Below are 24,295 nucleotides of genomic sequence, written 5' to 3' on the forward strand. Positions count from 1 at the left end.
TTGAAGGCATGTTTCCTATCTCTAGACTACGAGCAATATCTCTTCTCGTAGTTTCAACAGTGCACCCAAGGTAATCGTTCAGTTCTTGAGAATAATTCTGAGTTTTTATGGTTATTGTCCAGAAATAATAGAATCAGAAAGTCAGTTAGTGTCAAGACACCTAGATGGGTTGAGTGATGATATTAATGATGAAATTGCCTGTCAAACCATTTTTTATTTGTCTGAGGCTCAAAATATGGCTAAAAAATTGAAGTGAGATTAGCTATGAAGAAGAATTTGAGGGGCAGTGTGTCCCGTATGAATCTTGAAGGTCCGGTAGAACCTCCTGATAAAGACGAGCCATGGCCAGCATTAGAGCCAACATGTGGAGGTTATAGGGATGACAAAAGACCTGTGGTTGAAGCCCAAGGTGTCCCTAGACATTAGAAAACCAACTTGGTACCTCACCAAAGAAATATCCAGTCAAATAGCCAATATGCCAAACCTCGGGGTGACCATTGTTGGAGGTGTAGGTAGCTTGGCCACACATCTAATAACTGTCCTAACCCTCGGAGATAAATTAACTTGGCTGAACACACTAGAGATATAGAGGAGTAGTAGGATGAAGAGGAATATATTATGCCCAGATGGTGAAGATGATGACTATGTTCAGCTTGCCTATGTGGTGTGTAAATTGGAGCATTCTAAGGAGATAACAACTCAACGTGATCAGCTCTTTAAAACTAGATGCACAATTTCCAACTACATTGTTGATTTAATTATTGATAGTGGGAGTTGTGAGAATATATTTCTAGATCTTTAGTAAAGTTGTTGAAACTATCTATGGAGAAACATCCAGAGCCTTATATGGTGGGCTGGATAAAATGTGTAGATCCCATGAAGGTGACTGAGAGGTGTAGAGTGCCTTTATCCATAGGCAAAATTTTACAAGGATGAGATAGTTTGTGATGTGGTTGACATGGATGCATGCCATGTATTACTTGGGAGGCCTTGGAAGTATGACATGGACGTGATTCTGAGCAAAAGGGATAATATCTGTCATTTTGTCAAGGATGGTCAAAAGATCATATTATTGCATTTGAAGCTAGGATCCCATTTGAATCTAACAATTTTATAACTAATAAATTGTTGACTATTGGGCCAATGGAGTGCGAGTCAATTGCAATTATAGAGAAACATGAAAACATCAAATTTGATGCCCTATCTATTTGACAAAGATGTGGGGATGGTGCAGTTAAGTCCTAATAGTGTAAAAGCTTATGTTGTTCGAGAGGTCCATTGCAAGCTCATTCTGACCTTGTTGAATGGCTTAATATCTACAATTGAGTTCGTATCCAGAGTGATCCATAAGAAGTTGCATTTTCCTACAAACGTTCAATGCGTGATGGTGTGGGAACCCTACTAGTTTAGGGGGAGGATTGTTGGGGAATTTGTTTCTTATATGTTGCAACTTTTTCTTCTGACTCAAGGTCAAATTCTTCTCAAGTGGGAGGGACTAATTCAGTATGGGTTTGCTGAGTTTAGGCAAGTCAAGCATCCAACATAAGACCCATCATATTCTGATCTTTATTTAGTCTGCAAAAACTTGCTTATGATAGGTGGTGATCATTGAACCTACCTGATGTGACTTGAAGTTGCATTTTATTTCCTTGTTTTCTTTTCTTTTGGTTCACCAATATTGTAGCCTATAAATAGGCCAAGCTAGGTCTTTCTTATTCATTCACTTATTGAAATTTATCAAAACTTTTGTTGGATTTTCTAATAAAATTGAGATATTCCTCTCATTCTTTCGAATCTTAAACGCCAAGCCACCTTCTTTTGTTATGATGCATTAATTGTTATTTAAAATAGAATCTACGTGAATATTTTTTTTAACTAAATGTATGAATTTCATCTCTCATGATGTTGAGGATAATTAAATATGCGCGAATTATTCCAGGGTTCTTCACTCTGTATCAACAAAATTGCCCGATTTCACAATCACCAACCAAAACTAGAGCCGATACTATTATTTCTTGAAACTAGGATCCTCCAAAGACAACAATTGAAGCTTATTGGATCTGAGCTTTCGTTAGCCAAAATGGGGAAGAATTAAGGAGAAGATAAAAGAGGAGAAACATAGCGGATCCATTGAAGATAGAAAGACCAACTGCTGTAATTGCACTTCTTCTTTTTTTTTTTTCCCAAGTAATGAGTTTCAATAGCTGATAATGCTTCTCGATCTCAAGAAGTTTCTGAAGCTAATGCATAATGTTGACTTTTAATTTGTGACAATTTTTTTATGAGTAATTCTATTTGTAACGTCATCAACGTATTTTGGTACTTAGGGAGGCAATTGGAAGATAACTCACAAAAACAATGCAAGATCCAGTTATAGCCGAGAGGCTAGGGTAGAACGGAATTTCAGGCAAAGTTTTTTTTTCTTTTTTATTTTCCTAATATTGCTTAAACAAATAGTTCAGTGAAAAAGAAACATCAGTTTCAAAGCTATCCGTATCTTATCTTATTAAGGGACCAGAACGTTTTAACAACTAATAAAATAACAAATAACTACTGATAATTATATCATTTACTAAATAATATGGACAGAAATTCAAACACAAAAATGGTCAGGACCAAGACTAGACCTAGTGATTGACTGTACATTTATCACATGTAAATGTAAATGTAACAAATGTCAAGGCATGTCTAATAATTTGTTCCAGCGATTGTCACAATTGGTCAGGACTAAAACTAGATCTAATACTAACATTTACTTTTGAAGGAACTTCTGGAACCATTTTGCTGAGAGTTTTGGGTATCTTTTCGTCCCATTTTTAAAATCTACATAATTGAGGCCAAAGCGAACAGTGTATCCATTACCCCATTCAAGGTTGTCAATTACTGCCCATCCAAAGAATCCTTTCACTTTAGCACCAGCCCTGCACAATATGAAGGTAATACATGAACAGTTTCCAAGTTAGAAATAAAAAATTTTTACATATGCAAAATTTTATGAGGAGGAAGAAATATAATGGAATTAATATTGAATTTCACTTTCTTTACTTTCATTTTGTTGTTTTTCCCTGTGTTACAAATACTTACCGGATAGCTCTGTGAAGGAAAGAAAGATGATCGTGGTAGTATCTTATCCTGAATGAATCTTTAAGGGCTTCTTTTAGTGGCACACTGGGATCGTCCTTGTCATCAACACCTGAAAAAACAATTCTAGTCATATAGATGCCGAGACATAACTAATGAGTTAAATTTCTTTGCTTGTAACAGAAATTTTAGTTATTAAATTGTCTAGATTTTTGTACCAAATGATTAATAGGCCATAGAAATTTTTAAGTGACCTTTTGGTACATGTACTGGAAACGTAGACTTGGATACAAAGTCAATTTTCATATGATACACAGAATAGAATTAATCTGAAAAAATATACGTGTATTTAATTAAAGATGATTACCATTTTCTGTTATGTAGATTATTGGATCTTGATATCTAGCCCTTACGTATCTTAAGAGCCTCCAGATCCCTTTGGGATAAATGCGCAGCCAACTTGACCCAGCCTGCATTCAAATTTGTGCATTATAAATTATTGACAAAAATATCATTTCATTAATAAAATGGACAAAAATTTAACATATAAAGTTGAACATTTTATACAAACCTGTTGTCCTATTGGCTTCCCGTGGCGCATAGCTGTTCCAATATTATTCCGGATTAGTAAGAAGAAGCAATATATGATTATTATATATGAGTAGTTCAACACAATAATAAGTGTGTTTAGTGTCATTTATTCTACAGAAAATGAACATTTTTCATGAAAGTATATGTAATTCATAATTTCGGGACCAAAAAGAATTTGTTGCCAAAAAACTTAATTAGTGACAAAATACCTATGGTGGAATTAGCTTGAGAATCAGTAGAGTATCTAGGATTTGAGATCTTCACGCCGCTTGCATCCTTGGCATAATTTGCAGTATAGTAGTTCAAGCCAAGAAAGTCGAACGACCCTTTTACTAAGTCGGACTGCTCTTCGGTGAATTTTGGAAGACGATCCTTGACAAGGGTTCTCATTGATTTGGGATATTTACCAAAGCCCAACGGGTCCAAATTCCTGAAAATATCCAATTATTCACGAAGTTCATAAAGTTGTGAAAGAAGGTAATAATTTGGCAAATCAATGAGAAAAATGAGAAGAGAGTTAGGATGACTTTTTTGAGAATGTTTTCTACTTAATATTGTGGTTCGCACGTTTAACTTTTGATATGAAAACATGCAAAAGTAATAACAAAAATAGAAAAAAAAAAAAAACAAAAGTAATGAAATTTGCAATCAGACTTCCATAACGGTGCTCGATCCCTTTGTTTTTTGTTGTATAATAATATAGAGTACCATAAACAAAGACTTTAATTAGTGCCGGTATTGCTTACTCAATTTAAAAGATAGACTATTTCCAACATACAAATGGAACCCAAATTATAAATTGTTTTGCCTATTACTAAAGCATGTTTTGGACCAATGTGCTCGATTCAAATCTCCTTACCATCTCTACTAGAACAATTTTTTTAAGAGTAAATATTATGTATACTGACAGTATATACGCCGCTATCACTATTAGATTTATAATATATGTGCGAAAAATGGATTTCACATTTAAAATTTGTATAGTTATCATTCATTCAATACTGACAGTATATACACTGTCAGTGTAGGAAAGATTAATTCTTTTTTTAATGCATGTTTTACATCCTTTTGAAAACTTATCTTGTAACTTTTTCCTATTTCACTAAACAAAGGAAAAATCAAGACTTGCATTCCAATATAGAGCACTAAATACTTACCACCCAAGTTGGAAGTCCATGGCACGAAGGGCAGCATGTTTGTCCGCCAATGAGTTAGAGAAAGGAACGAACCAAGGACCAACAAGCGCAATTCCAATTATTCCTTTTTGATGATCCTAAGTCACCATCAATATACAAACTCATTAACAGACTATTGATTAGCAGAAAAAAAAAATTACACACGGTTGACAATATTATTCAAATTTTAGAGCATTCAAATATTTCATTCAAGTTCTAGCATGAAACATTAGTAGCTTACCTGATACTTTGTCCTGTACAATCTTACTGCATGAGCATGTGCAAGAAGCTGGTGGTGCATCACCAAATATGGTTCAGTGCCCGAATCTCCAGCGACGCAGCTGTTGTTCAACCAAGAAGAACATCGATTTGGGGCAGAACCCCCACCATCATAGCCTTGTGAAAATGACCATGGCTCGTTCAATGTGATCCATTGTTTTACTCGATCACCGAATTTCTCAAAGCAAAGGTTTGCGTAGCCATGGAAATCATGTCTGCAATTAAGTTTGTAAACTAATTATTGTCCTTCTTCACTATAGAATCACTTATAAACCTTTGGTTGTATTTTTAGTTATTGTCTTTATTGTCTTTATTTTGTTACTTTTATTTATTGCTTAATAATTTTGGTGATTTATTTGTCTACTTAGTGGTGAGGAAGTTTTGAAGGGATTTGATTCATTTTCAAAAAATCAAAGTTAAAAGAGTACTTACATAATTTTATCACTCAAAAATCCTCCATATTCGTCTTCCAATGCTTGAGGAAGATCCCAGTGGAAAAGAGTAACAACTGGCTTTATACCTGCACGCATTAACAAAAAAAGCTAACGCCAAGATTTTATTGGTTTAATAAGATGATCAGAGTATTGATGATAGCTGAAGTAGACTTGCCATTGGCTAGAAGATGATTTATGAGATTGTTGTAGTACTCAATTCCTTTCTCATTCACACCTCCAGAAATTTTTCCACCTTTAAATAGTGAAAGTAAGCAATGGAAACGTTAATATATATATATATATCATTGTCAATTTTTCAATTTTCCAAATAATCTACAAACAATTGACGATGTTAGTAATCTTAATTTTTGATAATTGCTACTCATATTGCAGACATTATATCAATTTCTCTCCTCTCTATTCCCTTGAAGTTACCATTAACAAGGAAATACTCTGGCAAATTTCTTCAAATAATGTTAAAAACTAAAATCAACCCTCAAATGACAGAATTTTGGCACTTGTTCTCCATCTATGGTTGCCACAATCCCTCAGTATTTGAAGAAATTCTCTCATTTGTGGGATGATTTTAGTTTTTAACATTTTGTTTGAAGAAATTTGCCAAATACTCTTGGTGTCTGTTTAAGAAATGCAAGTAAGTAAACCCTTACTTGGTAATACTCTAGGCCATGAAATTGAGAAGCGATAAGCATCCATGTTCATTCCCTTCAATAGCTCAACATCTTCCTGTTTGGGCATTGCAAAAACATGAGATTTAAAAAGGAAATAAACTACCGTTGTTTAGATTACTGTCATGGGGCTAATGGTGCAAAATTTTCTTACGCGAGCAAAACTAGATATATTTCTTAAAGTTAATGAGATTAGCCTTTGATCATTGATTTGAGTTTATGTTATCCCTAAAATTCCCTTACAAAAAAATCTTTGATTTCCCATAGTTTTAACATGCTATCTATTAAAAAAAAATGCTATTTATTGATTTTCAAGAACATAAGAATCCAGTATAAAGGAGTAATCTTAAAGTACATGAAGCTTAGCTAATTTTAAGAGGTACTTTGTGGCTCATGAGCACGTAATTAATTAAACACATAGAGCCTGTAAATACCACTAGTTTCAAAAGCAAAAAAAAAAAAAAAAAACCAATAGTTTCATTAAAAGCGAATAAGTTCACAATGACAATGTAAATACCTTTTGGATAATTGGGTGGTGAACTATGCTTCTCTTCATTACATAAGTTCAAATAAGATACAAAAAAAAAAATGAAAACCATTCATATATTTTGGGCACCTTTTTTTTGAATGATACTCAAAAATCAACATTAGATCAACTAAAGTTTTCCCATTTGACAATTTTGTTGTAGTACTAAACAATTTCACTTCAGATCCTGGAATTGTTTCATACAAATCAAATGACAAAATAAATATATTCAGTGAATGAAGAATAATGACATGAGTAAAACGATTGCTATTGGAGAGAAAAACAATACTCCATGTTGAATTGCCCTTACCTTATAACGATGGTAGGAGTCCGCTGCCACATCTCCAGTACTATGGTCTTGAATTTTTTCTGCAATTTAATAGAATTAAGAAAAATAATTCTTGAACGTGTAATCCAAAATTTTCTATTTCATGCTAGTTGAAAAAATTGAAACTAAATAGTGCCCAAAAGTTTCATCATAACTAACAAAAATGTTAGTGAATATACCGTCAAAAGAAAGCATCAACAAACCTACGGAAAACTCGTGAAAACATATACACATATTTATTGTAAAGAGTTGAAAATTTGTAGTGAAATTATTGAAAATAAAACGGAAAAAAGAGTTGATAACTTCACCGATTTATAATAGAAGATGAATATTATGAAAGGCTTACTATTTTCTCAAAAACATGGAGCTAGCATCATTATCATAGTACAAAAAAAAAAGGTTTCATGAGGCAAATAGAAAATTTTTCTGGAGACTAAATAAAAGCAAGTAATCAGACCATAAAATTCAGAGACAGGAAATACTTTAACCAACCCACTTCATTGATTGTTCAGAAAATTTGTATACAAAATCGGACCATATTACAATTTTCTTCAGATTTTTGAAAATCTGTTTTTGATTGTTCAACCGGAAAACTTATTTTGCTATCTTTTAGTGTAAATTTTCAGAATATTTCTTGAGTGTAGTATACCTGGATACTTATGGGTGAAAGTATCCCAAATACTGGGGCCTTTTCCATCTGCATTCCATCCACCTTCAACCTGCCCAAAAAAAACAATTTTTTAACTTCCAATGGCTAAGGTGGAGAGTTCAAGACCTAGAGATCTTGGATTAAAATCTCCTCCTTTTTTCTCATTTCTTAAATCTCATCTCTCCTCCACTGGAGAAAAAAAAACAAAAAAAAAACAAGAAACGGTACAAAAATTGAAGGATCAAAATCTTTGGTCACCTGATAAGCTGCGGATGCTGCACCAAATATAAATCCAGGCGGAAAACTGCTGCGGTTGAACTTGTCTACATGATAAGTTGGAGACAAACGGTTGTTATAATTACTATGATCAATATCATCCAGCATCCCATTAACTCGTGGCACAACAAATCCATCACCAAGGAAAATTGCAAGAACCAAAAGTGCTAAAATCATACGACCCATGATTTTCTTTCTTCTTTTTACCTGAAAGATCAATCCTGTATCAATCAAGGATCCAAAACTAATAACACCAAAATAATGATATGTGTCAATAGTATGGTGTTTATTACTTAACATTTACCTTGTTTCTCTAGCTCAGTTATACAATGTACATAAGAAAAATATGCTCTGTAAAGTTTACGAGGCACCAACTATATATACACTACAGACAACTATAAATTTTAGGGATAATTTCAGAAACCTCCCTTGAGGTTTTTGATAATTGCATGTGGCTCCCTTAAGGTTTTAAAAATTACACCTACCTCCCTAACCCATTTAAAATGGTAATACTAATCTTAATATTTTAATCAAACTCTCTTGTCGCCATGTTTTATACAAAGGATGGATTTTATAATTTTTTTCCTTTTTCATTCTTATTCATTTCTCTTATAGAAGATTAGAAGTATAGAAGAACTATCAATGTTATCGCTAATATCTATTCAGATCAAACGTTAAACTAGTAATTTTTTTATGATTTTTAATATCATCCAATTTTTTTTAACTCTTTTTTGTATCAAAATCAAGAATAAATCAACAATAATTAAAAACAAATGGCCCAAAATCACTACCAAACTATGGTAGTTCTATCACTAAACTAGTCCACAAACTTTTATTAAAAAAAATAGTCCATAAATTTAAAAAACACAAGATAACACTTTCTTCTCTATCTTAAAAAGAATCTATAATCCCAATAAAGCATTATAAAAAATAGCTTATCATAGTAAAAGATTTATTGTTATAGTTGATTATTAAATAACAAATATTGTCATAAAAAATTTGAGACTCCTTTTTTTCAAAATAATTATATCAAATTGCTTTACAATTGTTTAGAAAAATGAATTAAACTTTATAAGATAAGCACATTTTAGGATAATTATTAAATTTTGTACCTTATTTTAAGATTTAGTTACCAAAGTGTTATATCAAGGGAGGTAAGTGTAGTTTTTAAAACTTCAAAGAAACTAAGTGAATAGTCAAAAACCTTAGGGGAGGTTTATGAAATTATCCCTAAATTTTATGTAATTGGGATTCTATCCGTACCTATCCGTACCTAGAATATCTCAACAAACTAATCTAGTTAGCAAAAATTTTATCTCATTGGGATTCCATCCGGTACCTAGAATGTTGCAACAAACTAATCTGGTTAGCAAAAAGTAGAAAGGCAAGAACATGGCCGCCAATGATTGGTATTGAAAATCCTAGTCTAAATGACATTAGCACGGATATAAATACAATGGCCTACTTTCTTAAATTTAAAAAATTTTCATATTTGTATCTATTATTTAGACATGTTGTATCTTTTAATTGCTTGGGGTTTAGGTGAACTCAATTAGTATTGAGGATAATTTTTCTGGATTTTAAGAATTTTAATATTTGTATCTATTGTTTAGACATGTTGTGCCTTTTAATCGCTTGTGTTTTAGGTGAATTCAATTGGTATTTAGGGTAACTTTTCTGACTTTTCAGAAGTAATCTTCATCTGCCGTCAATGACTGGAATTATCCACCTTTTTCCGACTTTTCAGAAGTAATCTTCATCTGCCGTCAATGGGTAGAATTATCCACTTTTCCCTACATTTTAGAACCAATCTATACCGCTCATCAATGGATAATCTCTCTTTAGTGGGTAAATCTGAAGGCATTTATCATGATGACTGATGTTGATTAATCACGTGACAATCGTATTGACCACAAATCGATTGTAATGTCAATCCAAATCAATTGTTAGGAATTTTTTGCTAGCTTTTCTTTAGTGTAGGGCATTCTGGATTATTGAACATTTTCTGAATTTTATGAAGAATCGGTTTGATTGACTTTTAACAGAGTGAAAAATTACCAACAACAAAAAAACAAATAAAAAGATTGAACCTACGGACCGGCCAGCAAGTCTTTAATTGAAATACCAAAAATATAAATATCAAGAAATAAAAAAAGGTATGGCATAAGATGAATAATAGCACGGTCCATTCAAAGCTTTGGACAATATATTTTAGGTGACTAACAAAAAACTAAACTATTTCTTTTTGCAACGAACCAAAGAATATTTTGAAGAAATATTTCGTCCATTATTCCATCCGATTTTCAGGGTTGATTTAAAGTGCATGAAATCGATTTGGTACTTAAAAGTGGAGGCATTAAAAAAATAGAAAATGCTACATACTAATTAATATCATAAAAATAAAGATAAATATTATCCACTTTCTTGATTTTACGAATTCTTACATGCTTAAGCATATCTTAATTTTAGAGATTCTTACATTTGTGTATATATATCACTTATGCATGTCTTGATTTTAAGGACTTAAGCATACCATGATTTTCTGCCATTTTTTAAAGCGTATTCTTAAAAAAATAAACAACTTAAAAAAGTGAATGATTGACTTAAAAGCACAAGAATACAATAGTGGACTATATATATTTTGGCCCATCCAGATTCTTTGCCTACATATAAAACGTACAAAAATTTTGGGGGTTCTCTTTTGTGCCTGTGCTCTCTATGCGCAGGTAAAACCCCAAAGGAAGTGTAAGACCCATTAAAATATTTCAAAATTTACAACCTTCCTGAATTGCATACAAATTTGTTTCTTTTTAAAGCAAAACTGTAACTTTTTATTGATATGGGACAGGTAAATTTGTATAGGAGATAAAATATTTCATTTTACAAGTTAAACTAACTATCATAGGAGCCTTTAACGGACGATTAAACTAACTATACACTGTGATGGGATATTCCATTCCAAAGCCAATTTCCAGCATTCATGAGACTTTGGGATCTTTCCCAATGCAAGAGCCACATGCCTAATCTCCTCTACTATAGCTTCCATGATGCTACCTGGCAGAATTGAACGAGATAAAATATTTCATTTTACAAGTTAAACTAACTATCATAGGAGCCTATATCGGACCATTAAACTAACTATACACTGTGATGGGATATTCCATTCCAAAGCCAATTTCCAGCATTCATGAGACTTTGGGATCTTTACCAATGCAAGAGCCACATGCCTAATCTCCTCTACTATAGCTTCCATGATGCTACCTGGCAGAATTGAAGCAGATCTGAATACAGCAGCATTACCATCCCACATCGAAAGATTGTGGGGTAGTTACCCTTAGTTTAAGGTCTTCAGCCGCACTTCCAGTTATCAATTGGCTGGATGGTGTTGGTTTGTGGGCTCCACCTTAGATTGTGCTTTGCATCAGGATTTCGATTACCTCTGAGTGTTAATCTAACTTTGTTGTGTTTGTTCCAGTAATTCCGATTGTTGAAAAAAACCAATAAATTTGGTGAGACGTGTGCTCGGGGGGGGGGGGATGGGATACCATCCTACATTGAAAGATTGTGGGGTAGTTACCCTGGGTTTAAGGTCCTCAGTCGCACTTCCAGTTACCAATTGGCTAGATGGTGTTGGTTTGTTGGCTCCACCTTAGTTTGTGCTTTGCACCAGGATTTCGCTTACCTCTGAGTGTTAATCTAACTTTGTTGTGTTTGTTGTGTTTGGATACCCACTGAAGCTCCTCCTCTAGCGTACCAATCCCTCCAAATGTCACACATTCTCTGAGCTTTTTCCCAAATCTTGGATGAAGTTTTGCACAGAAAACTAGGTGATCAATGCTCTCTTCACTAGTTGACTCCATTGACATACCTCAATTTTTTAATGGATAAAATATCAAAAAACTTCTTGTGATTTGCCAAATGTAGAATTTAATATCCTCTTATTTGAAAATCTATACTATAACTCCCTATGATTTCAACTAAATTGAAAATTAAACGAAAATCATCTAATCAAACGATTGTACATAAAATGTCACTATTGCCCTTGTATAAATGAACTCCCTGTGGTTTGTCAAATATTCAATTTGACTCTCTCTAGTTTGAAAAATTGTATTATAGCTTTCCGTGATTTTGATTAAATTGAAAATTGAATGAAAAGCATTTCACATATAGCAAGGGCAATATTGATATTTCATGTACAACCGTTAGATTAGATGCTTTCCGTTCAATTTCTAATTTAGTCGAAATCATAGAGAGTTATAGTGTAGATTTCCAAATCAGAGAGAGTTAAATTGAATATTTGACAAACCACATGAAGTTTTTTTGTATTTTACCCTTCTTTAATCTATCTCGAGTATTCAACTTTCTTTTACACACCAGCAACAATATAAATGCAAATCTGGGAATAAATTTTTCCCCCCATACCAATCGATGCCAGTACACTCTTGGCCTTTGCTCCTTCAATTTCTCCATTGCTATTTTCACTGAAAAAAATTCCTGAGGTACTAGCTGTCCACTGAACATGATCCGACTACCCAGGTAGCTGAACAAATTCTTGAGAAGTTGCGTCCAAAAGTTGTTTTACCTTTTTAGTGAATTTCCTTCCCAAGGGCCATTTCCATTGATTATTTGAAATATATTTAGCCATTGAATTGTGCATATTGCAACTGAAGCAGTGTAGTAGATTTCCCAAAAACTTCTTGAATAAAGAGCCAATTGGATATGTTGGAAAAGAAGTACCGGTACAGGCACACAATATCAAAATTAGTCCAAGACAAATTTCTCTTTCCCCAAGTACTAGTTAAAATAGGAATAAACCAAATCACCAAATAACAATGCCAACAGTAATAATAAAATACAGGAAAAATAAAATGGCACAGGATAATAAGATTTTTACGTGAAAAATCCAAATTGACAAAAATCATGGGACCTAATCTAGTAAAAAATCTCCATTATCACAACAATGGGAATATACAGGTTTATCCGAAATATTCGGATGACAATAATATCATTAATATCAACCAAGCAAAATTGCTACAAAATCACCTCAAAAAACTACAACTGTCAAAGAAATGGGTTTGAAAGAGTGTTACCAAACGAAGAGGAAATTCAAAATCTGAACCAATAGATAAGTAGAGTTTGACGAGAGGATCACATGTGTAAAATTTCGTCTCAATCGAATTTCAAATCATCTTCCAATTGAGCTTTCAAAATTACAAAGAACTTTCTCTCTCTAGCTCTCACCCTTTCTCTCTCTCTCTCTCTCTCTTCGTTTCTCTCTTAAATTGTACGACTGAAATTCTTCTCACAAGAAGAAAGTGCTTCTTGCGGCTGCTTCTTTTTTTTCACTTGAAAACCCTCGAGTCTATTAATAGAGTTGGTAACCTGTATTTTAGGTTGGCCCACAAATGGGCTGGCTCACACAAGCCCAACAACCTCCTCACCTCCTCCTCCAGCTCATTTGGGGGGCCTCCACCAAATCTGATTCTTGTCTGCAAAACAAGAGTTTCTCCTTAGGTAATGTCTTGATCAGCATATCAGCACCATTGTCATTAGTGTAAACTTTTTCAAGTATCAACAACTTGGAATTCAGTACTTCTCGAATCTAATGATACCTCACATCAATGTATTTGGATTGAGAGTGAAATATAGAATTTTTACATAAATGAATGGCGCACTAACTGTCACAGTAAAGACCATACTTCTCTTGCTTCATACCCAACTCCTAAGAAAGTTTTGTGATCAAAGAGTCTCATTGTATGTTTTAGTGGTTGCGATATACTCTGTCTCTGTACTGGAAAGGGCGATACACTTCTGTAACTTACTTTGCCATGACACTGCTCCCTCTGCAAAAATCATCAAATACCCAGATGTGGATTTCTTATTGTCAAGACCACCTACCATATATGCATCGGTGTACCCATCTAACATAATTTTACCATTGCCGAAACACAAATACAATTTGGAAGTTCCCTTGAGATACTTGAAAATCCATTTGACAACATTCCAATGCTCCTTACCAGAGTTAGAGAGATACCGACTAACTACTCCAACTGCATAAGCAATATCTATCCTGGTGTAAATCATAGCATACATCAAACTATCAACAACCGAGGCATAAGGAACCTTCTTGATGTATTCTTTATCTTTCTCACTTGTAGGACACTATTTGATACTCAGTCTAAAATGACCCGCAAGTAGAGTAGAGATTTCCTTAACTTTACTCATGTTAAACTTGTCAAGCACCTTCTTAATGTACTTTTACTAAGATAAGAAAAACTTTCCATTTTGCCTATCTCGTGAGATTTTCATTCCTAATATCTGTCTAGTCGGACCCAAATCCTTCATTGCAAGGATTTACTTAGCACCTTTTTCAACCTATCAATTTTTCTAGTATTACGGCCAACAATCAACATGTCATCAACATACAGCAAGAGAATAATAAAATCACTATTTGAAAAATTTTTCACATAAACACAATTATCAGATGTAGTCCTGTGGTACTCGTGGTCTGTCATGAAGGAGTCAAATTTCTTGTACTACTGTCTCGGTGCCTGTTTCAACCCATACAACCTCTTATTGAGACGGCATATAAGGTTTTCCTTGCCACTTTCTTTGAACTCCTCCGGTTACTTCATGTAGATCTCCCCTTCCAAGTCACCATGCAAGAAAACTGTGTTCACATCAAGTTGCTCGATCTCCAAATTTAAACTAGCTACAATACCCAGAACAACTTGAATTGACGACATCTTTTCCACAAGAGAGAAAATTTTTTCAAAGTCTACACCCTTCTTTTGACTAAATCCCTTCACAACCAATCTTGCTTTGTACATTGGTTGCGAGCTGTGCTCCTGAGTCTTCAACCTATAAATCCATTTATTCTTCAGAACTCTCTTACCCTTAGGCAGTTTCACTAAGTTATAAGTGTGATTCTCATACAGGGACACCATCTCCTCTTGAATGACTCGCAACCAATCTTCTTTGTTCTCATGCTCTAGAGCCTTACAGTAGGACTCTGACTCTCCTCCATCTGTCAACAACACAGATTCATGGGGATTATATCTACTAGAATGTCTTCTCTCTTTGGTCAATCTCCTAAACTCATTTTGTGGTGGCGGTGGTGGAGTAGGTGTTGCCTCATGCTCAGATTCATCAGCAGTAGGATTATCACCATTATCAACATTCTCTCTTTGCTCTGTCTCAGTTCTCCCTTAATTAAAATCAATAGGTACTAGAATTGGATTTGGATCTAAATTTGAATTAGCAGGAATATCATCTGAGAATTTTGGGTTATCACTTTTATCAATGGTTTGATCTTCAAAGAAGACAACATCTCTACTCCTGATCACCTTCTTTTCAAGGATCATACAACTTATAGTCAAAAATTTCATGTCCTTAACTCAAGAAAATACACTATTTTAATTTTACATCACGTTTTGACCTCTTATCTTTGAGAATACAAATGCCCGACAACCAAAAACTCTCAAGTGTTTAAAGGATACATCTTTTTCCATCCATACTCTCTCTGGGATATCACCATCTAGAAGAACTGATGGAAAAAGATTAATCAAATCAATTACAGTCTTCATTGCCTCACACCAAAAGGATTTTGATAACTTAGCATTAGAGAGCATACATCTGACCCGCTCAATGATGGATCTATTTGTCCTCTCTGCTACTTCACTCTCTTGAGTAGTTTTTGGTACTGTCTTTTCTAGTATGATCCTATGAGATTTGCAGTAACTTTCAAATAGTCCTCTGTACTCACCACTATTATCAGCACGTATACACTTCAGCTGTTTGTTCATCTCCCTTTCAACCTAGCTATGAAAGTCTTTAAATACATCCAAGACCTGATCTTCGATTTTCAAAACAAAACACCATACCTTTCTAGTGAAGTCATCAATGAAGGTCACAAAATAAATAGCACCGCCAAAGGACTTATCCTTCATATAGCAAACATCAGTATGTACCAATTCTAAAAGATTCAATTTTTTAGATGGAGGAAAATTCGGAAATGCGACTCTTTGTTGTTTTCCATAAATGTAGTCAACACAAGATTTAAGTGCATTACCTATAACTTCAGGTAGGAGCTACTTGCAAATAAATGTCTGAATTCCCTTTTCACCCATGTGTCCAACTCGTCTATACCAAAGGTCAATTGAGGAATCACGAATGACATTTACTTCTACCTTCCCCTACTTAGCTTGCATCAAGTAGAGAGTATTCTGCTTCTTTCCTCTGGTAAGAACGAGATTTCTTTTACTAAGTTTCCATTTACCTCCACCTTGCGAGCTATGGTAGCCCTCATCATCAAGTTTTCTTGTAGAAATAAGATTAAAACAAATATCAGGAATGTGTCAAGCATTTCTCAAGATTAGCTGGCACCTGGTATCTGTGTCCAAATATTTGTCTTCCATGCCAACAACTTTGCACGAGACCTCATTTTCCATCCTAACATAGCCAAAGTCTCCTTCGATATAGGTTGAGAAGAAATGCCTATGAGGAGTAACATAGTAGGATGCACCCGAATCAACTATCTAATCACTGTCATAACAGATAATATTCATTTGACCATCATCACAGAACAAAAACGTATCATCATGAGCTGCCACAACTATTGTAGTTCCTCATCACCTTTTTCCTTCGCCTTACATTTTTTCTCAACTTGTTTCCGTTTTAAAATTCTGTACTCCTTCATATAATGCCCATTCTTTTTGTAATAAAAGCATGCAATATTTTTTTTGCGACTCGGACCTGTCTCTAGATTTGTCATTCCTATTGTGAGGTGCTCTACTTTTGCTTCTCTCCGTTCTTTCTTTCTTTTCTATTACCAGGGACTGGGACTCATAGACAATTTCCTTTTCCTTCCTCCTGAACTCTTCATTCATCACAACCTTTTTTGCAATAGCCATAGTCAACACACCATTAGGAGTTGAATTGCTGATGGAGACCACCATGATTTATCAACTATCCGATAATGAACTAAACAATAATAGAGCCTGCACCTCATCATCCAAATTCAAATTCAATGTAGTTACCTGGTTTATCAATTCTTGAAAATTACTTAGGTGCTCAGTCATATCTTCCCTATCTTTATATCCCATCTTTGTAATTTGCTTTAGACAACTAACCTTGTTCAAATCGCTCTTCCGTTCATACGTACTCTCAAGTTTTTTTCATAATATATCAGCTCTGGTGTTATCAGCAAAGTTTTGCAAGATATTCTGTTCAATCTACTTTTTAATATTATCAACAGTTTTTCTGTGCATAACTGTCCATTTATCATCACTCATGTCATTTGGTTTAGCCACAGCCCAAGATCAAACAAATCTCTACGGTACAAATCGTCTTCCTTTCTAGGCATTCAGGTCGAACAATTAGTTGCATTTAATTTTATGATGCAACCACTATCCGAATCATCCATTTTAACTAGTACAACTGAGCAACCCAACATGACTACTCTGATACCATTTTGTTGGGAAACGGGTATTGGTATAGGCACAAAATATCAGAGTTAGCCCAAAACAAATTTCTCTTTTTTCAAATACTAGTTAAAATAGGAATAAACCAAATCACCAACTAACAATGCCAACAGTAATAATAAAATGGCATAGGACACCAAAATTTTTACGTGAAAAATTCAAATTAGAAAAAATTACGGGACCTAGTCCATAAGAAAATCTCTACTATCACAATAATAGAAATACATAGGTCTATCCGAAATATTCGAATCACAATAATATCACCAATATCAACAAGTAAAATTGCTACAAAATTAGCCCAAAAAAATACAATTGTCAAAGAAGTGGGTTTGGAAAAGTGTTACCAAATGAAGAGGAAATTTGAAATCTGAATAAGTAGATGAATAGAGTTTGATGAGAGGATCGCGTGTGTAAAATTTCGTCTCAATCGGAGTTCTAATCATCTTCCAATTGAGGTTTCAAAGTTGCAAAGAACTTTCTCTCTCTAGCTCTCACCCTTTCTCTCTCTATCTCTCTCTCTCTCTCTCTCTCTTCGTTTCTCTCTTAAATTGTACGGCTGGAATTCTTCTCACAAGAAAAAAGTGCTTCTTGCGGCTGCTCCTTTTTTTTTTCACTTGAAAACCCTCAAGTCAAACCAAAAATTTGTCGCTTGACTGTTTGGATATAAGGTTGAGCAGGAGATCTTAGGGCCAGAACTTTTCTCTAGACCCAGGAGGCATCGGATGGAACTTTTGCCCCCCAAAATGACGAATTTCTTAATAACACTTTGTTGGTCTTGGTCCCTAACTTTTGATGATTACAAAACAAATGGATATTACTAACATCTCCTCAAAGGCCTTTTCAGAAATAAAACAAATCAGGTTCAAAGATTAAACACACTTGAAAGGAACAAAGTATGCTGAAACTGTCGGACGCACAAAAAGACTGCATCGGCCGTCCGACAACCATTGAGTATCTTCGGACGCAGAAAATCAGCCTACCGGACGTCCGGAAGAATTGAAAAAAAACTCTTTATCTCACTGCCTGCTGTCGGACGCAAAAAATAGGACTACCGGACGTCCGATACTCCAACGACTAGTTGACTCTTCAGCTACTTTCTATCCGTTGGAAGCATTAATAAGGCACTTTCTTGGTCCTATATAAATAGTGGTTTGTCAGATACTTCAAATAACTTTTGCACACTGAAGATACAAAAGATCTAGAGTGATTTTAGTGAGAAAATACTCTTCAAAGAAGATTTGTAGTCTTAGTGGTGTGAGGTTCATTGTAAGCTTTTCATTTGTGAGTGAATACTTCATGAGTGTAGCTCTGTGAGGGTTGTCCTGAGAGATAGTAAAACGTCCTGACTTGACCGAGTGGAGTTCGGGGCAAGGAGGAGGTGAACCTTCCTTTGTACAGAAGAGTGATTGTAATTCATCAATTTGAAGTAGCTTGTTTGAATTAACCTACAAGCTCAAGAGGAGCTGGGTAGTTAATTGGTTTGCAATTCTTTCGCTTTTATTTATTTATTGTTATATTGTGATCTTTTAATTGCTTATCGATTGGCTTTTCGATTGGTTGTTTTCGATCCTTACACACTTAATGCACCCATTTTACCTATAAGCTATTATTTTTGCAACAAATATTCCGTATCAACTTTATTATAAGACATTTATTCTAGAGATGCAAATCATATAATCCCAGTCCTCTTTCAGATTCTGGAGCACTTACCTCATTCCAATTGACCTTGGCATTGTATCGACTTCTAATGTCTCCTGCCCATAGAAAAGAGGCCAAGGTTTTGTTAATTCTTGTAACAACAGACTTGGGGAGTATGAAAGCACTTGACCAGAAGGCATGGATTCTAGCAAGAATTGATTTTATGAGTTGTATTCGACCTTCATAGCTTAGTTTTTTGGCTGCCCAACTTTGCACCTTCTTCTGAATTTTGTTGAAAATAGGTTGACTGTCCTTCTGAGTAAGCCTAGTAGTTATCATAGGCAATCCCAAATATTTTATTGGTAGTTCTCCTCTCGGCATTATTACTAGACTACATAATTGTTTAGAAAATGATCATCGACACCTGCTACAAATACTAAGCACTTCTGGAGATTTGGCTTGAGTCCCAACATGTTACTAAATTCCTGTAATGCTTTGCTAATCACTTTAAAGGATTTTTCAGATGCCCCAGCAATTAAGAACAAGTCATCAACAAACATTAAATGTGAGAGTTTCAATTGCTAATACTTTGGATGAAAGTCGTATCCTTCTTCTGCAATATACCATTGGAACATAGCTGAGAAAAGTTCTATAGCTACTCAAAATAAGTAGGGAGATATAGGATCACCTTGTCTCCCATCCCTACTACTAGAAAATTATCCCACATAAGACCCATTGATCTTAATGGAATTTTTGCTATAGTAATACACAACTTTACCCACTCAATAAACTGGCCAGGGAAATCAAGCACCTTCATTGCAGCAAATAAGAAATCCCAGTCAAGCGTATAGTATGCTTTCATAATATATATTTCAACACTGCTTTGGCTTTACCTTTTGCTGTGTGGTACCCCCTTACTAACTTATGCATCACCAGCACATTGTCAAAAAGTTGCCTACCTTTCAAAAAAGCACTGTGTTGGATTTATAATTTCAGCTAGCACCAATTTCAACGTACTAGTTAGGATGGCACAGAAAATGTTATAAAGCAGGTTATAAGAAGATATATGCCAGAACTCCTTCATTTGCACAGTATTTTTTAGTTTTGGGTACTAGAGTTATAACCATGCTATTTAAAGGGGAAAACATATACGATTTCTCAAAATAGAACTTTAATGCACTTGTTACATCCTCACCAATAATATCCCAATTTGCTTTAAGAAAATCAGCTTTAAAACCATCTGGCCTTGGTGATTTTCCCACTTTCATAGCAAATACCACTTGTTTGATCTCTTGTGTAGACACCTCAGTTGTCAATAGTTTCTTCTGGTCAGTAGATAAAGATTTATGGACTATTTGTTACAATCTATTCAAATTGACATTTATAGATTCGTCTTTCATAAAAAGGTGTTGATAAAAATCCACAGCCATCTTTTTCATTTGGTCATAGTCAGTAGCAAACTCACCATCCTCTCCCTGAAGCTTCAAAATTCAGTTGTAAGATATATGAGATAGGACTTTCCTATGGAAAAGTTTTGTATTGTTGTCACCTGATTTCAACCAGGCAATACGACTTTTGTCCCTATAGAATTCTGCTTCAGCCTTCACCAGAGAGATGTATTCTGTGCCTTCTGTTAGGTCTAGTCCCAGAAAATTGACAAAAGCGAACAATTTTGTCAACCTAATAAAAATAATAACAAAGCAAATAAATTAAACAAAAAATATAGAATTTTACGTGGTTCGATCGAATTGACTTACGTCCACGGACGAAGGGTAGCAAATTTATTATAACAGAAAGAGAGTACAAAAACCCTAGAAAAATAATTTTAAGGCTCGACGGCACCTAAAACTGAAAACATAAAAGAGTCTGAATAGCATTAAATGCTTAATGGCCAGAGACCCATAATTTGCTCTTTTGGCTTGATGCCTAAAGAAAATTTCTCTTAAACTGGGGCGTGGATCTTCTAAAACTCTCTTGAATTGATGTATACAGCTCTTGAGTTTGTGCTCTTAGTACACTTAAACTCATTTAAACCCACTATATTTATAACCACTATAATGAGAGATTTCTTTGTAAACTTCTAATATGGGATACAAAGACAAACTTAATAAATCTTCACCATGGCATGTATCCAACATTGATAAATAATAGATAAATAGCAAACAAACTCCACCTTTTCTATAAAAATTCCAATAAATCTCAGCGAACCACCAAAATCCCAGCAGACCCAAATGAGCCACTAATGAATCAGAATGCAAAAGATTTAACAGGTCCCAATAGGCCAAAACTCACAAAAGATTCAACAGATCCCAATGGGTTAAATTTCACGAATACAACAATCTTGCTCCATCTTCTTCTTAAAACCCTCAACGAGTTCCAACGGGCCAAATACCTCTTCTTCAAAACTCTACTGAATTCCCACAATAAATTTTTATTCACTCTCTATAACACTAAATCAATATTTCGGAATTGATATTGATAGTCTGTTATTGTCATTGAGAATCCAAAATCTAAACCTCTAATACCAATTTGTTAGGTGTGATCCCAAAATTGACAAAAGCAAATAATAGAGTTCTTGTCAACTCAATAAAGACAATAATGAAGCAAATAAATCAAATGGAGAAATATAAAATTTTACGTGATTCGATCCAATTGACCTACGTTTACGGACGAAAAGATAGCAGATTTATTATAATAGAAAGAGAGTGTAAAAGAGAGAGTACAAAAACCCTAAAAAATAATTCTAAGGCTCAATGGCACCTAAAATTGAAAATATGAAAGAGTTTGAATAGCACTAAATACTTAACTGGCCCAGAGACCCATAATTTGCTCTTTTGGTTTGATGTCTAACTAAAATTTCTCTTATACTGAGGCGTGAGCCCCCTAAAACTCTCTTGAACTGGTGCATACAGCACTTAGATTGGTGCCTTTAGCACACTTAAATTCAATTAAACCCACTATATTTATAACTATCGCAAAGAGCGATTTCTTTGTAAACTTCTAATACGGGATACGAAGACAAACTCAACAAATTTCCATCTTGACATGTATTCAATATCGATAAATAATAGATAAATAGCAAACAAACTCTACCTTCTCCATAAAAGTCATAATAGATCTGAATGAACCACCAAAGTCCAACAGACCTAAACGAGCCAACAACGAATCAAGATATAAAAGACTTAACAGGTTCCAACAGACCAAAACTCACAAAAGGTTCAACACATCCCAATGGACTAAAATTCATGAATACAGTAATCTTGCTCCACCTTCTTCTTAAAATCTTTAACGAGTTTGAACGGGCCAAATGCCTCTTCTTCAAAACCCAACTGAACTCCAATGAAAATTTTTCTTCACTCTCTGTAGCACTAAATCAATATTTCAAAATTGATATTGATAGTCTGTTATTATCATTAAGAACCCAAAACCTAAACCTCTGATATCAATTTGTTAGGCCCGGTCACAAAAATTGACAAAAGCAACCAATAGAGTTCTTGTCAACCCAATAAAAATAATAACAAAGCAAATAAATCAAACAGAGAAATATTGAATTTTACTTGGTTCAATCTAATTGACCTACGTCCACAGACGAAGAGATAGTAAATTTACTATAATAGAAACAGAGTACAAAAGAGAGAGAGTTTAAAAATCCTAGAAAAATAATTCTAAGGCTCAACGGCTCCTAAAACTGAAAACACAAAAGAACCTGAATAGTTGTGATACCTCGAATTTTAGGACAATGTTTTCCCTCGTTCTTTTAAAATTTTGATTTTTTTCTTTTGTTTTGTTTTAAAAACATTATTTTTTTTTGGACACTTTAAATTTAAATCAAAATCCTAGTTTTACTTGTGACTAAAAGGTTGTTATGTAATTGAGTTTATGTATGATAATGCATATTTTATTAACGGTAATTATAGTGATTGGGTGATTAGTGGAGTAATTGAGGTGTAATTAGGTTTTTGGAATATATCAAGTATGTAAATTGTGGAATAAATTGGTAGGATTGTGAATTTAATTGGGTCATAGTGTGACTTTTGGTTAATCACAAGTTGCTAGACTTCCTAAAGGTTCCATGAGGCTCCTAAGTTCAATTTTGATTGGCTAATAAAAAAGGTAGTTGGACTTTGACCAAGTGACTTAGTATTAATCTAACTTAGCAAGACAAAAGCCAAACAAACAAGGAAAATTTTGAGCAGCTTTTGGGAGAAAAGAAGGAAGAAAAATCGAGAGAAAATAAGAGGAAGAACAAGAAAAATTCTGGTTGTGGGCAACTCATCCAACAAGCTTGGGAGTTAGAGCAAAAGAAAGCTAAGGAACTTGGTTCTTGAAGTGCAACCTTGTGAACCAACCTTTGGAAGGTAAAGCAGCTTTGAACTCTTGTAAAAACTTGTAGCAATTGAGTAGAAATGGTGATTGTAATGTTGTAAGATGCTAATAAGGGTTAATGATGGTTTATATATCACTTTTGTGGGTTTGTATGGAAGATTTGGTGATTTTTATGGTGGTTTGAGAAAATTCCAGCAAGTGATACAAATTTCCAGTTTTGATGCTTTAAATTCCTGTTATGATGGATTGTATGTGTTTATGTTGGTTGGTTTGAGCTCAAAATGTGAAATTTGTAGCTCAAAATTGTTGGTTTGTGGTGAGTAGAAAACCGGTCAGCAAAAGGGTTGAAAAGCTAGGGTTTGGCCAATGCAACTTAGTGTTGATGATGTGTTATGGATTAAGGGGATGGTGTATGGTTCATTTGATGTGGTTGCATGACTCAAATTTGTATGGATTATGGTTGTGAAGATGCGGACAGCTTGTGGAGGTTGCATGGTGGTTCCGGCCAGCCACACTTCTTGGTTTCATAGGTTGTTTATGCTAAGTTTGGTTGGTTGGTGCATCATGGTGCAATGGTGGTTGGAATTGTGGTGCATGTGTAGTTTTGTTGCAAAACCTAAGTGTGTGTTGATGTAACCTAGCTTTAGGTAGTGTATGATAGCTACATTGATGGTATTGCATGTTGTAAGGCCCGAAGACAACCAATGAGACAATTAACAAAAAAGCAAGACTGTTTGGGAGTAGAAGAGATAATCAATTTAAAGAACACAAACGTAACAATAAGTAAATAAAAGGGAAAGAATAGCAAATCAATTAACTACGCA

At 34.4% G+C, this 24,295-nt stretch overlaps 1 protein-coding gene across 1 annotated transcript; it reads right to left on the bottom strand.

The window, feature by feature from the left end:
• Nucleotides 1-2,614: 2,614 nt before the first annotated feature.
• LOC113691717 (beta-glucosidase 12-like) lies at nucleotides 2,615-8,201 on the bottom strand. The gene is made up of 13 exons (XM_027210003.2): nucleotides 8,008-8,201; nucleotides 7,750-7,819; nucleotides 7,083-7,141; nucleotides 6,229-6,304; nucleotides 5,736-5,813; nucleotides 5,559-5,646; nucleotides 5,089-5,341; nucleotides 4,830-4,945; nucleotides 3,882-4,102; nucleotides 3,653-3,684; nucleotides 3,449-3,551; nucleotides 3,085-3,193; nucleotides 2,615-2,921 (listed from the first exon to the last, which is right to left on the bottom strand). The coding sequence occupies exons 1-13, from the start codon at nucleotides 8,131-8,133 to the stop codon at nucleotides 2,753-2,755; spliced, it is 1,500 nt and encodes a 499-aa protein (XP_027065804.2). The 5' UTR covers nucleotides 8,134-8,201; the 3' UTR covers nucleotides 2,615-2,752.
• Between the last annotated feature and the right edge of the window lie 16,094 nt (nucleotides 8,202-24,295).

This window comes from Coffea arabica, chromosome 1e (assembly GCF_036785885.1).
Source record: "Coffea arabica cultivar ET-39 chromosome 1e, Coffea Arabica ET-39 HiFi, whole genome shotgun sequence".
NCBI classification, from domain to species: Eukaryota; Viridiplantae; Streptophyta; class Magnoliopsida; order Gentianales; family Rubiaceae; genus Coffea; species Coffea arabica.

Bases quoted from the DNA above. Each gene is read 5' to 3' on its own strand.
- LOC113691717 (XM_027210003.2), bottom strand. From the start codon at position 8,133: ATGCTGGATGATATTGATCATAGTAATTATAACAACCGTTTGTCTCCA. The intron at 5,342-5,558 runs GTAAGTACTCTT...ACTTAATTGCAG, and splicing joins TTTTTGAGTGATAAAATTAT to ACATGATTTCCATGGCTACG. The intron at 3,552-3,652 runs GTTTGTATAAAA...ATTTGAATGCAG, and splicing joins GGAAGCCAATAGGACAACAG to GCTGGGTCAAGTTGGCTGCG.